The 14399-nt window shown below is 39.9% G+C and overlaps 3 protein-coding genes across 3 annotated transcripts; 2 read left to right on the plus strand and 1 right to left on the minus strand.

Annotated features, from left to right (window-relative positions):
* Positions 1-1132: 1132 nt before the first annotated feature.
* On the plus strand, positions 1133-3034 carry ppp1r27b (protein phosphatase 1, regulatory subunit 27b). Its single transcript, XM_071505159.1, has 3 exons — positions 1133-1575; positions 1675-1825; positions 2337-3034. The coding sequence occupies exons 1-3, from the start codon at positions 1347-1349 to the stop codon at positions 2458-2460; spliced, it is 504 nt and encodes a 167-aa protein (XP_071361260.1). The 5' UTR covers positions 1133-1346; the 3' UTR covers positions 2461-3034.
* A 1186-nt stretch (positions 3035-4220) lies between these two features.
* anapc11 (APC11 anaphase promoting complex subunit 11 homolog (yeast)) lies at positions 4221-6444 on the minus strand. The gene is made up of 3 exons (XM_071505160.1): positions 6282-6444; positions 6015-6132; positions 4221-4548 (listed from the first exon to the last, which is right to left on the minus strand). The coding sequence occupies exons 2-3, from the start codon at positions 6121-6123 to the stop codon at positions 4403-4405; spliced, it is 255 nt and encodes an 84-aa protein (XP_071361261.1). The 5' UTR covers positions 6124-6132; positions 6282-6444; the 3' UTR covers positions 4221-4402.
* Positions 6445-11444: 5000 nt separating this feature from the next.
* Positions 11445-13930, plus strand: LOC139636813 (THO complex subunit 4-like). Its single transcript, XM_071505161.1, has 6 exons — positions 11445-11767; positions 12699-12854; positions 12937-13084; positions 13196-13262; positions 13578-13758; positions 13847-13930. The coding sequence occupies exons 1-6, from the start codon at positions 11576-11578 to the stop codon at positions 13865-13867; spliced, it is 765 nt and encodes a 254-aa protein (XP_071361262.1). The 5' UTR covers positions 11445-11575; the 3' UTR covers positions 13868-13930.
* Positions 13931-14399: the final 469 nt, after the last annotated feature.

Genomic DNA, 14399 nt, shown 5'->3' on the forward strand with positions numbered 1-14399 from the left:
CAACACAAAGTACATCTGAAGCTGATGGGAATGACATCAGTTTTGCAGGTTCTGGGATATAAACCACAATATTGGAAAAGTTAAAAAAATTGACCTGATAAGCACAATTATTTGATTTTTTTCTCTGGGGAATATTTTTGCACCAAATATAACGACAGTCTGTCCAGTAGATGTAGAAGCACTTATGTCTGACAATTAAGGTTCTGTGAGGCAGTAACTCTTGAGTCCAAAACGAATTTCCCCAAGGGACAATAAAGTATATCTGGATCTTGACTCAAAACCACAAATGTGAACCTCAGGTGGCAGATGAAAAGTCAGGGGATAACCAAAGTCATCAAGATTCACCAGGGATGATGAATATGGCCAGTTGGTGGACCAACCAACTGGCAGACCAACCCACGCTGCCAGTGCGGTTAAAAATTTCCATCAAAAGCTGACATCTTTAAATACCTTTCTTCAATTTTTTTGTCCAACAAACATTCAAGCCCCAAAAGGATGCACCTTAGTTTATTTAAAACAAGCATCAAATCCTCACATTTGAAAAGCCTGAACCAGACAATGTTTGGTTCTTTTAAAAATACAGTTTTTTAAATGTTGCATTATCAGTTTCCCAGTAGTTATAAAGACAATGATGCAAGCCATACAGTCATTTGATCATTACCCTTCCAGAGTCTCACATCAGCCATCAAGATAGTACATGACTGAGGCCAGCAGCCTTTCCAACCTGTTTATGTCAGTGTGGTTGATGGTCAACAGCCTACGCATGGCACTTCACCCCTGCATGCCCTTGCCCTTGGCACTGACACACTCCAGCAGTAAACCACTTTTATCCTGCCTGGTGTTTACTAGAAGCGTCTATCCAACCCCCCCCCCTCCTGCCTCTGAGCTTGTGGGATGTCACCACTCTCTTTAAGTGGCAGCATCTGTGTATTAGGGGGTGACAGCAGAGGCAGAGGTTACTGGCTGTCATGTCTTGAGATGTGAGCTGCATCACAGGCTTGTGACAAGTTAGTGGGAGGGCCCTGACCAGACGGCTACTCATCTTCCAAATCTTGTCACTGGATCTATGAGGTTGTGGCTTAGAATAGCCCGACAGAGAGTATAAAGAGAGCCACAGGGGGGCCTGGCCTTCAGAGGAGCAGCTCCACTGTCGATACGCAGGAGACGCTGGACAGACAGAGAAGAACTGACGGATCTTTCTGCAGCACAGCTCACTTCTCATATATTCGAGAGAATCTACTCTGATTTTTAACGCTTGCAGGAAGTCAAACTTAATTGTTGTGAGACTTTTGTTGGAATTTACTAGTTTTTCTGCAAGAACGAAGGGAAGACTGAGTCTGACTAGGATGAAGTACTATCAGTGCCCCGTGTCCCAGACAATGGGAATCAAGGCTTACACCGAGGACTGTGGTGTCCCAGTCAACTGCAAGAGCTCTGCTTCTCTGAAGCCGATCCGCAGCGTCCACTTTCCCAATGACATTGTTTTCCAGGACTATGTGCGACACGGTGAGCTGGAGAGAATTGGGCGATTCATCCGAGCCAGGAGAGTCAGCCTTGACACCATCTACCACTCCGGTGAGCCTATGAAACAATAACAATACCCTGATCTGTGAAAGGCTCATGCAGCTTGCTTAAAAAAAACCACAAACCCTGTGCTCTGCCCTTTATATGCAGGTATGGCTGCCATTCATGAGGCTGTCCTGTCTGGGAATCTTGAGTGTGTGAAGCTGCTGGTCGATTACGGAGCAGATATCCACCAGAGAGATGAAGAGGGATGGACCCCACTGCACATGGCCTGCAGCGACGGTTTCCCACACATAGCACGGTTGGCATCTAGTCCTTTTATATTAAACAGAGCTTGCACAACTTTTATTGAACAGTTGCTGCCACAAGTTAGAATTATGGTATAAGGGCAAAAGCTAAAACAAAAGCGGTTTAGAGTCATAAGCTACTGGTCATACCAGACCAAGTAAAGCTGTAAAAGCAAAACACCTGAGTGTCTTGAATTAAGCATGCATTGTGTTTTCTTGCTTGTGATTTCAAATGGTTACCTCTAAGAAAAATTTAATTTTTTCTTTCAATAGTCACATATTTGCAGCTAAAATTACATGTTTACAAATAGGCAAGCACATACCAACACACACACACACACACACACACACACTCATTGGCTCCACAGCTCTCTAACGTCACAAAGATAAGAGAAGCTGGTGGATCTGCTGCATTCTTGCACCTCACTGACCTTTCTGACACTGAAGTATGTCAAGTTTGCCAATGTCGCAAACAAGCAATATTTGATACCTTTTTATAAGTGGAGTTATATTGTTTTCTTTCAGCTACCTGCTCTCACTTGGCGCTGACTCTGAGCTGGAGAACGACTGCGGGGAGAAGCCAGCTGACCTCATTGACCCGGACAACAAAGAGCTGCTGGAGCTCTTCGGTCTGGCTGTCAATGACTGAAAACACATGGCTCTTCCAGCCACAAACTGATGCCTAGTCATCTGACTGCTCTGCAGTAATGGACAGAAAAGGCCATGTCAGTGCAGCTTCCTGATTTTGTGAGCTGCCTCAGCTTCAGAGGTCGGTGACTGTCGATGTCTGCTGGATGAAGGACTGACAGAGGCGGATGACTGCCTTCCCACTGGAGTGAAATTTTTCCTGGTAGAGGATCCTCTCTGATCTTTTATACTGCAGTGAACTGAATGAATAACTTGATTTGAAGTTGTTGATTGTATTGTATGGCATGTCGCTGGATTTCAGAGGGCTTCTGAATGTTGTGAAACTTGAAACTGTTGTTGCTGCTCATCTGATTAGCACCGCTGACAGCATGCCTTCCTCTGTAGGCTAAGATTAGGAAAAACAAACAGGCTTGTGTTTACAGTTGATCTTTTGTTTACAGTTGATCAAAAGTGTTTTTGCCTTTTTATGCCTTTTGATAAGTTTCAGTCAATTAACTGTATTAATTTCTAGCTGTTTGTTAAAGACTTTTTTTATACTTCACTTTTCTAAATAAAATTTATTAGACAGACTCTCACTTTGTGTACCATTTCCTTCATTTTCCAGCACGGTGTGAGACAAAAGCTAATCAAGCGCAGCAAATTAACATTTAAATTATGATCACTGTAAGGTTCCACATAAAAGTTTCAAAGTGTCCTGGCAGAACTTCACACAACACTCTGGCACTAGCAAGAAGAGAACAGCAATCTTAAAGATGAAAGAAATTCCTTCAAAATGTGTTGGTGGAGACTCAAAGTAATCATAAAGCTCATTAGACCACATCTGTGGTACAAAACACAAAACACTGACAAATCTACGTTTAACTGGACCTGGTGTTTTGTGGCTATGACTACGAAAAACCCATGAAATGGAGATTAATAAATTAAAGATTTTTTATATCAACAATGCAAAAAATAGTATGTATGTGTTACATGAAAGGGGACACTCCTACAGAGAAATGTGACCCAACTCTGCAGATCCCCTCACTCAGCCTTTTTTTTTTTTTTGTGTCGTTTTTCCTGCCAACAAACACCACTCTCATTAACCTAATTTTAAGCACCGGTAGGCAGCTGTATTAATCCAAATAATAAATCCACTGTAAACTACCAACCCAGCACAAAACAACAAAGTTAGCAGCTAACTGAGGAACATACATAAGCATTTAGCAAATAAAATCTGGTTTTTAGTTTACTCTGTTGGAGACAAAAACCGAGCTAATAGGAGAGTGAATATGGGACTTCCATGCATCAGTTGGACAGAAACACAACTCCTAACGAATGCTAAAATTGTTCTGTCTGCCAGATGGACAAATAGACAACTGTTTTCTAATACAGTTACTCTCTAAGGTGAAAATATGTCTGTTTTTAAACTTGCTCCACTTTCCAAGTGGCAAAAAAAAACAAAAACTACTGGAGCTTTAAAGATACAATAAGTTAGTCTGAATGGATTTGTGTGGCAAATGTCTAAACATTACAAATGGAAAACATTGAACCTGATAGAAACTACCTATTAAGTGCCTGTTCAGAGTCATTACTGGAAAGACAAAACAATCTGGTTAATCTCATCAAGGATTAAAGTCAGAAACAGTTAGCAGCACATTGAAATCCAGGTCATATGCTTTAAAACTGCTGCCATAGAGGCCTCTTGGGTAATCAAGCAGCCAGCCACACTGATGAAACAGTCACCCACATGCATCACGCGAAGCAAGAGGTATACGGTGAATGTGATGTCGATGTTTTTCAATTTAATTACACACTGCATTTATCAACAGAATACAATATATTGAAAATGTTCTTTGCATTTTACAAGTACAAAAACATTATTTACAGCCGATACAAAAAAGAAACACATGAACAGGCTTGCGAGAGAGTCTCTGCGGACGTACAGAAGCACCACCTCCGCAGGTTCATTCTTTGAACTTCCACTCCTGTCGACACATGGGGCACTGCTGCTGGACTTGCTGCGAGTTCAGCCATTTCAAGATGCAATGCATGTGGAAACAATGGGAGCACTGACCCCAGACCAATGGGCAGTCGTCTCCAGGCACTTTGCCTGCAAAACAAGTTTAATACTTTATCTGTAATAGAAAATTACAGTTCATACTCAAGAATGGGTGGTGTTGTTTCTAGTTTACTTAAGAGGTACTGAGAAAAGAATTCAATTCTCACAACTGAATTTAAATGGCTATTTAGGACAGAAATGTTAGGCCTTTGATACTGCATTAATACAGTTTTACTATTGCTGTTCAATGTGTTTTCTGGAATGAAAAAATACTATTTATTGTGTATTGAATTACCTGTTTATGTATCATGCTTAAAGCAATATATTGAAATTTGCATCACTTACTGTTACCACATCATTTATATGTTCTCACTTATATTTATTGTTGTTTCCCCCATTTTGCCGCCTATGTGCACTTGTTTCATATGAGCTTAGTGTAAGATTCTCTACTGGGATTTGCTGTCATTTACTGTGGCGTTTCTCTCGTCTTCTCTGCTTTCTGTTTCACTGAGTATTTCTTTTCCCTTTTCACACACACACACACACACACACACACACACACACACACACACACACACAGTGGATCAGAGGAGAGACAGGTTGAAGTGCTTGCCCTTTGTGGGAACTGTTGGGTTTTTCTCTATAACAAAGTAAGTTCTCAACCTTACCCTGTAAAGTGCCTTGAGATAATGTATATTATGATTTGGCCCTATACAAATAAAAGTGAATTGAAAAATTGAATTAAAAGCTTGTGCTATAAAAACCTCTAAAAGCAAAGATGAACAGACGTCTGAACGTTAAATATCAGAATTTTTTTTAAACGCACACAATCCTCAGCAGCCAACCCAGGGGAAACACTGTCCTGGGCGCTTTCCCAACCCGCTGTCACTAACAATACAAAAATTATTTTTCGTTTTGGTAGTAAAAACACACAGCATTGTGACATAGTGCTACTGACCTCACCTGTTACACTAGTGTGAATTACGGTTTCATGTGAAGTGTTTCACAGCATTACAATATTACGTTGTCACTGTAATCGAAAGTCCAAAGTATCTTAAGTAATTGAAAAATACTTGGTGGTGGATACAGAACAGAACATTTGAGTACAGCAGTCAGGTCATTCTTATTCTACATCATTTCAGCTCTGATTTCTGCAGATATTGTCCTTTCCACTACTGTTTCTACAGCCTTTGAGGAAATGACCACTACACACTGTTAAGAATATACTGTTTAACAGCATTATTTGATAATTACCAATTGTGTTTTAAATGCGACAATGATAATAAATCTGGGAATAAATTATATCCCATGTTGTGATGTTGTGATCAAGGCCAAAATTATGCTTTTTATCTGTTCTTAAAGCACAAATGGGGTAGCACCTGCAATCTCATATCTAACGTATAATGACAAAAAAGGCTTTCTATCCATCTATCTTCTCTCCGTTTTAGTTACATTTGTATTCTTCTAATCTTAATATTTTCCCTACTGTGTTGAGCAACGCTGGCCTGGTTACTCACAGTCTGGGCAGCAGCCATTGAAGGACATCCTGCAGATCCCACAGTTTTCATCATTGGCCACCCACAGCCAGGAGGCCACTCCGTTCCACTGTCGGACCTTTACCTTCATCCTCCGAGTCTGACAGGAGCGGGAAAGCAAAAGCACTCAACAACACAACCCCATATGAAGCAGAGCAGCTAACGTTGGCAAATGAGCTAAAGTTCACAGATTACTTCTGTCGTTGTTTCCCTTCCCTTCCCGCCGATCACAAACATCAGCGGACTTACTTGGCAGCGTCTATCGTCTCCTCCAGATGTCCGACACGAGTTAACCTGCGACGTGTCTTTGCAAACCAGAAACCATTATAAGCTCAGGTGTTAGTCAACATCTGAGCGACCCGGGGGAAAACCTCCTTCCAGTCCGACAAGCTGCATGCTGGGAACGAGCCGCTTCTTCTTCGTGTGTTTTTTTTTTTTTTTTTTTACCAACTGTTAGGTGCATAGCGCCACCCACCGCACCGGAGTATGTAGAACAGGATGTAGTTGAACAAGCTGCCCTCCTCACTGGGTGAAGGTAAAAGTCGGTGGAGCTCAAATAACTAGCAATATTTCTTTTGAGAGAATAGAGGTATTTCCGTGGATATGGCTTTATTTTACTTAAAGATGCCCTTAATAACCAGGGTGGTGTTTTTACCGTCTTTTTTTTTTTTTTTTTTTTTTTGGATAAGACTGTATAATTTCACTTTCAATTTCAATCAGTCATAAAAATAAAATTTTTGAATTTATTTCTAATGCCACTCTGTTTACCCAACAGCACCCACAGGTCAGTAGTCTCCTTTGCAGGGAACTGTTTAGCAGTTTTATCAGACTGCACTTTACTCTTCAATTCAGTTAAAAAAAAAATTCAACTCAGTAACTGTACATCTGTTGCATCATCTGTTGCATCAGTACATTTCTTTCTGTACCCAGAAAGACTGCCAGTTGGTTGCTTCCTCAGTCCATGACAGTCATACCCATCCGTTCAATGGACAGCCTTATCACACTCTTCAGCCTTAGCAGTATGAAGCCCAACCCTGCCTTCAGGCAACAGGGCATGGAAGTGGGCCCTGGACCTGCACACAGAGAGGAGACAAAGAGTGAATGGGAGACTGTAATGTTTGCTGCATGTGGCTAAGTGGACAGGAGGAGGCACACTCAGACACACCTACATTCAATCAGCACCTGATGTCACTGCCATTGGCTGACTACAAGTGAAATCCCTCCTCCCCACACACACACATACAAAACCACCCCAAATCAGTGCCCATGAATGAAAGCGTTAGTGCTAAGGTAGCAATACAGTTCTACCTGTCTCACAAAGGCTGTATGTTTCTTTACACTGCTTACTTCTAAAGTTTGTCTTCTTTTAATTGACCAGAGCCCTGGTTGCACCAGCTCTTTGTGTGTTTAAACTAAGCCCAGTTAATAAATTCAATTCAATTCAATTCAATTTTATTTGTATAGCGCCAAATCATAATATACATTATCTCAAGGCACTTTACAGGGTAAGGTCAAGACCTTACTTTGTTACAGAGAAAAACCCAACAGTTCCCACAACGAGCAAGCGCTTGGCGACAGGGGGGAGGAAAAACTGCCTTTTAACAGGAAGAAACCTCCAACAGAACCGGGCTCAGGGTGGGCGGCCGTCTGCCTCGACCGGTTGAAAGAAAGAAAGTACAAAGTTCTAGAAGGGACACAGTGTGATTTTTTGTTTCGTATTCCCCCCAGTAAGTGTTGCATTACCTCATAATAACCTCTGTGTTGCCTTGCACTAAATTTTGCAGTCTCCTGCATTATTTTCTGACATCCCCTGTGTGTAGTTATGTGTTACAGCCATAATCATAGCAACCAAAGTGCAGGCATGGCTATAGCCACAATCATAGTGACAGCAACAGTATCCAGTTAGTTAGCTATCTGCAATGATACAGTCTTGATCAAACAGAGGCTCTTCAGAGGGTTTTTGAAGACACTGTAACATAAAACTGTACCATGAAACGTGATGAATATACAGTTACTGACAAAAGCAAGAGTTTGCATTCACAGTGGTGCTTCTAGTTAGGTGAGGGCTAACACAACACGGGATTCATGAGCAAATATACAATATAATGAATCCTGTGTTTAAGGAAAGTCACATGAAAAATGTATACAGGTCAGTGACACAGTGCAGTGCCAGTCAGTCTCCGCCAGCTGTCAAACATGCTGTCTTGCACATAAAGGAAGCCAGCACATCCTCTATACACAACAGCCACAGCTTATAGAGAGCTGAGGTTTTGCCCACTTTGTTATTTAGCCTCTGTTCCACTCACTTCAGCCAGATAATATTCAGTGTTTTACCATAAAGAACTGTCCTTCTGAAAAGCCTGAAACATAACACTGGAGTTTTCTGTCCATATTCACAGATAAGTGAGAAGATAAAAAAGGGCTTTAAGAGGTTTGAAGGGGCAGGAAATACATTCACTATGAAATACATTCACTATATAGTTTGCAAACTTAATGTTTATGTGTGTGTGGTGTGTATATCACTGAGTCAGTATGTTGCCTTCATGGCTCTTTCCTACTGTGACTGTGAGCTGTGACCACGGTGACTGTTTTTTTTTAAAAAAAAACACTTTCTTTATTACTTTTTCTAATATACAGTGCATCATGAATAAGCACAAGACAAATAGAAATAGGTAGAATAAAAGATAAAGATGAAGAAAAAACACACAATACATTACACAATAAAATAAAACCACTAAGTAACTAACAACAGTTTCTCGCAACATGCTCGCAACCTGACCAGGCAAGCATGAACTGATGAAGCCTCTTGGATGAGAGGTGAAATGTCTTCCTAGACAAATAACCAAGTCCAGTTGCTTTCGATTTAAAATTCCTTTGAGATACTATGACCTGGACAAATGAGAATATTCACAGGCCTAGGCCTGCATCCTACTCCTAATAGAGGAGCCCATCAATCATCTTCAATTTCACTCCTCTGACCCAGTAAACTTTCCAAGTTTGTATGTTCAAGATAATTAATAAAAGGCCCCCCACACTTTTTTAAAGGGCTCTTATTTTCCTTTCATAGAATAAGTATTTTTTCCATGACAATGCTGTCATCCATTTTGTTTGTAACAAACATAGATCTACAAGGATATGCTCTTTCTTCCTTAAATTGTTTGCTTTGGGGTAACCACCTAATAAGAAAAAAATTGGGCTCCATTGCTTATAATACAAATAAAATCTCTTCTATCGTGTATTTTATCTCTTCCCAGAACTTTTTTTTAATCTTAGGATGTTCCCACACACAGTGTAAAAATGTTCCCTTGAATTGTGTGCATCTAAAACACAAATAAGGGATGTTACTATTAAATGTATTTAACTTTTCTGGGGTAATATATGTGCACATCAGCCAGTTGCATTGTAAAAGCGTAAGGCGGGTATTTGCTGTTTGTGTTTGAGCTTCTTTACAAGAATCTTCTCTCTCATCCAGTGACATGTCTTTCTGGATTCAGGGGACCCAGAGGTATCAAAGTTATAAAATCCAGATGTTGTGCTTTTTCCTGTACAGTCCTTGAAAATATATTCCTCTAACAGTGAATAAGAAGGTATGTCTAGTGAATGTTTTTGTCTTGCTCCAGTAACGCTTCTGATTTGTAAAAGTTTGAGAAAGTGTTTTCATGGAATGTTATGCTTAATTAGAAGCTCCTCAAAAGACATCAATTTATCATCATTTGACCAATATAAATCCTGAATTTACTGCCCCCATTTTAGAAATTCAGCACAGAATGGTTTAGATAGCTGTCAGTAGGGATGTAATAAAATAAAATGAGGCTAAAACTCTTTTAAAAAAAAAAAAACAGGTTTTGTCTTTTTAGCCAACCATAAATGGTTGACATTCATAGAGCACATTAAATTCTTAAGCAAAGCCACATTGACCTAAAAACCTAATGTCACATTTAGGCTAAAGTCCGGCTCTTCAATTATTAGATATATGTCAAACAGAGGTCACATAAATACACATAAAAAATGCATTATTTATTTGTCGCTATGGGTACTGATATAGAATATGATATAGACCATTTCTGCTTACATATGCTTATAATACAGAGACTGTTGGTCATTTCAAAAACTGATTTTAAACAATTCTAAACATCAAGTGTTGTGCATTGCTGTCAGCCACGGTGTTCTTACTGATGCTACCACTGGATGGCATCAAAGAAAGACATTCTAAATCCTACACATTGTGGTGTGAGGCCATTGTGAACAAGATATAACAAAATTATAATGAAATGACCAAAGACACAACCTGCTTTACAGTCATCTGACTGCATGATCCTTATTTAGACAGGCGTGTGCCTTTCCAATTTCAAGCGTCAAAGGAAAGGTGTAATGATAAAGTAGGTGGCACTGCTAGCTTTAGTTCCTTCTTACCTGTGTTACAGTTTACTGTTGTGTAACTTTTATTTTGGAGTGTCACACTGTATGTTATTAATCTGCAAACCAAGTAGTTATTGTAGGGGGCAGATGAGTTTTATACAAGAGTAAAAATTCAATATCTCTATTAGAAATATGTTGCAGTGCAAATTGAGGGAACCCAGTGACTACCTTAACACACTATACTCTATTTAACTGTATATCATTGTTACTTCCTTAGTCTGGAAGAAGCCAAATGAACTGTTAAAATAATATGGCATAGGATGGCAAATAGGGAAAAAAGCCATTCTGTCTTTAAGGAATTTGACACAGGTGTCAAAGTTTTCATTTACTCTATGTACAATAAATACTCTTAATTCTAACATAAAGTGCCTCTTGGCTGTCTGTGTAGTTCAGAATCTTATTATCTTATCTTCTCCCCATTCAGTTGTTTTTCCATCTATCAACTTTAGAACTTTTAAATGTAGCCTTTTTTTGTTTTGGACATACAGTACCAGTACTTTGAATGCCTTCAGTTGTCTCATTGTGTTTTATTGTGTTTATATTTTCTTGCTGCTTCGCTGCAAAAATAATTTCCTCTTGTGTGACAGTAAAGATTGGAACTAAACTAAGCTAAACCAAACTAAACATTTAGTAAAAGGGAAACAGACTCAGTATTGCCCTTGTTTTGCTTGTAAAGTCATCTAACAGTTAAATTAGTAAAATAATTTATTTCTCTGAATACTCATCTATTTTCATCTCCTGTCACTAACAATACTGTATAGTCACTGGTTTGTCCTTTAGGAGAGTATCGTATTCATTAATCAAATAAACAAACAATGTTTGCAACTTGAACAGTTGCTCGGTTGATGTGAAATCTAATTTTTAGATCGCTGTTCCCTCTGCATTGTCTAAGTTTACAGCTGCTCCGTAAGCGTCGTTCCATAAAGTTTTTTTTTTTTTTTTTTTTTTGGAAAAAAAAAGGGAGGGCGGGACCAAGTGTGTCACCGTCACTTCCGCATGATATTTATGCCCTTTCCGCTAATTTCAACATCGCGCCACCAGAGGTAAACAACTGCCCAACAGCTTCTCGACGCTGAAAGTTCTTTGTTCGTTCTTCAGCGGTAGCTAAAAGCTTGAGCGCCACGATGTCTGATAAGATGAATATGTCTCTGGACGACATCATCAAGCTGAACAAGAAAGGAGGCAGCGGCCGCGGAGGAGGATCATCCGGGTCGGGTGGAAGTTCATCTCGTGCCGGTGGATCGTCGAGGCCAATGCGGAGTCGACAGAATAACTTCAATCGTGAGAGAAACAACAGATCCACTCCGTACACCAGGGTATGAAAGAGAAGCGGTTGAAACGGAGCTAAAGAGTAACGTGGCGAGGTGTTGTGATGCGTTGTTATCGGTCGCGATTACGTGATAATGGACTTCCATAAACGATGTAATTAAGTGAAAGATATGTGTTCTCCCCCCTGAATCGCTTCGCATTTCTACACATGGCTACGTGCCGTGGGCTGTTTCCACCGTCGTCATGTTTCTTGAGCACAGTTTTTAAAAAACGACGCCCCCCCCCCCCTCCACCCCCCGAGCGAGACTTGGATGGCTCCTTTCTCAAGATGGCTGCTGTGCGTGGTACTTTTGGCAGCAGGAGTGGTCCGGTGAGGAGAGTCGGCAGCGGGCCGCTTGCCAGTGTGCGAGAATTACCCAGCGTGTTTAATTCGAAGTATTGAATTGATTTAGTATCCTCGCCGATGTGCAGCGGAAGCAACCGTGAGCAGGATCTTGAAACTCAAAATGGCTACAGGGACAAAATGCCGGTTCATCAGCCCTGTTGTTTTCTAAGGACTCAACCTCCCTTTTCATCGGCTCCATCACCATTGCAATGGGACAAATTTCAGATTTTCTGTCACTGAAGAAAGGCAAATATCCATATTTTAGATGGACTCTTCCTGTGGAAAGCCTGGATGATGCCCCTGGCCTGATTCCCAAGCTGTTTATAGGGAGTAACAGCCATACTGGGTATACTCAAAGTGGTTAGCTACTAGGCCTATATCTGCTTCTTTGTATAGTCATCTTAAACAAGCTTTCTTTATAGCAGTCAGACATATTAGGTGCTTTTCTAAGTACTTTCCCCTCCTTCACCATGTTGGAATTTGTGGTCAAGTGACATTTCTGTAGTGATGTGAACACCAATCCATCTCTTAATTTTTTTTGCTGAACAGTGGAATCTGAAGACAATATTGTTTTCTTTTGTTCCTCTCCACAGCCCAGGGAGTTGCCAGACAAATGGCAGCATGACATGTTTGAGGAGCATGTTGGCGGAGGTAGAGTACAAACTGCAGGAGCGGAGAGAAATGTAGAAAGTAGTGGCAAACTGCTGGTTTCCAATCTGGACTTTGGTGTCTCTGATTCAGATATCAAGGTAAGTCATTTAATGTTATTAATCCACATTGTTGGTGTCTGTTTGTTGTGGACATGACTGATGTTTGTACTTTTATCACCAGGAGCTGTTTGCAGAGTTTGGTGCAATAAAGAAAGCATCTGTACACTATGACCGGTCTGGTCGCAGTAAAGGAACAGCAGATGTGCACTTTGAAGACAAGGCAGATGCAGTAAAAGCCATGAAGCACTATAATGGTGTCCCACTCGATGGTGAGGATTAAGTTCTCATGTTGCAATGGTATTGTCCTACTTTAGGTACTTCTTTAGAAGCACTTCAAGTGATTTCACATTTCAACTTTTCATCTTGTTAATAAATTTTAGGCCGCCCCATGAAAATCCAGCAAGCGTCATCAGAGGTCGATGTGCAAAGCAGACAATCCACACAAGGGTAAGTGGCCACCTACTCTGAATGCAGAAAGGATTTTGGGAAGATTTTGATTGTGAATTGTGGGGAAACCACAAACAATTTTTATTTATTTATTTATATATATATATATATATATATATATATATATATATATATATATATATATATATATATATATATATATATATATATATATATATATATATATATATATAAATAAAAATATAAAATTAATTTTTGTCACCTGTCTGTAAGTGGTTGGTTATTAGGTTGATTTACTGCAAATGTAACATCTCGTCTAAAAAAAAAAGCCTAATCTTTTTGCTTTTCAAACAGAGGGTTTGACCGGAGCAGGCTTGGCCAACCTAAGTTTGAAAGGAGGGAAAGGGGAGAACGGGGGGAAAGGAGGCGAGGCGGCGGCGGTGGGGGTTTCAGAGGTCGTGGAAGAGGAAGTGGAAACAGGCCCCAACTTTCTGCAGAAGAGTTGGATGCTCAGTTGGATGCTTACAATGCCAAGGTATGTACTCGGATAGAGTAAAGATGATTATTGTTTTATCCTGTGAACATTTATTGATAATTTAACAACCATGTTTCTCAATTTTTAGTTTCAGATGGACACCAGTTAGAAGCACTTGGAGAGGATGCTGCTTCCATCACCTTTTTTCTGATTTGGAACATTAATTATATTTTTTTTAAAAATCAGGTTAATCTGATACGGTGGATCAGACTTTATTACAGTTGTGTTATGAAGCCATTTTATTGTATGGACCATTGTCTTCTATTGATTTTATTTTTCCTCAGTATTTTTGTAGCCCTGTTTTCTGGGGATGTTTCATGTTTTGAGAACTTTTCTCTTAGGTCACCAGCTCCTGTGCCCTTTTCCAAATGTATGGACAATTACCATAAACCTGCAACATGATTTTTTTTTTTTTTTTTTTAAATCATGTGAACTTGATTCAGTGGTCTGACAGACTGTTCAGTGTACTGTTAAAATGTTAATGTAATGTACATCAGTAGTCACTTTGTACTGTATACTAGACATGATGAACGTATTTCAAAGGGTTTTGTACATAAATACATTATATTGAATTGTCATTGCGGTGTTTGTTTAGAAATTTCTCTTCCTCGGATACAAGGACTTTTTAACTGTCACATTGT

Source organism: Trachinotus anak, unplaced genomic scaffold, assembly GCF_046630095.1.
Source record: "Trachinotus anak isolate AG129_WGS33_773 ecotype Australia unplaced genomic scaffold, CSIRO_AGI_Tana_v1 ptg000019l, whole genome shotgun sequence".
Taxonomy (NCBI): domain Eukaryota; kingdom Metazoa; phylum Chordata; class Actinopteri; order Carangiformes; family Carangidae; genus Trachinotus; species Trachinotus anak.

Bases quoted from the DNA above. Each gene is read 5' to 3' on its own strand.
- ppp1r27b (XM_071505159.1), top strand. From the start codon at position 1,347: ATGAAGTACTATCAGTGCCCCGTGTCCCAGACAATGGGAATCAAGGCT. The intron at 1,576-1,674 runs GTGAGCCTATGA...CTTTATATGCAG, and splicing joins TGACACCATCTACCACTCCG to GTATGGCTGCCATTCATGAG. The intron at 1,826-2,336 runs GTTGGCATCTAG...GTTTTCTTTCAG, and splicing joins GGTTTCCCACACATAGCACG to CTACCTGCTCTCACTTGGCG.
- LOC139636813 (XM_071505161.1), top strand. From the start codon at position 11,576: ATGTCTGATAAGATGAATATGTCTCTGGACGACATCATCAAGCTGAAC. The intron at 11,768-12,698 runs GTATGAAAGAGA...TCCTCTCCACAG, and splicing joins GATCCACTCCGTACACCAGG to CCCAGGGAGTTGCCAGACAA. The intron at 13,263-13,577 runs GTAAGTGGCCAC...CTTTTCAAACAG, and splicing joins AGCAGACAATCCACACAAGG to AGGGTTTGACCGGAGCAGGC.
- anapc11 (XM_071505160.1), bottom strand. From the start codon at position 6,123: ATGAAGGTAAAGGTCCGACAGTGGAACGGAGTGGCCTCCTGGCTGTGG. The intron at 4,549-6,014 runs GTGAGTAACCAG...CTTGTTTTGCAG, and splicing joins CAATGGCTGCTGCCCAGACT to GCAAAGTGCCTGGAGACGAC.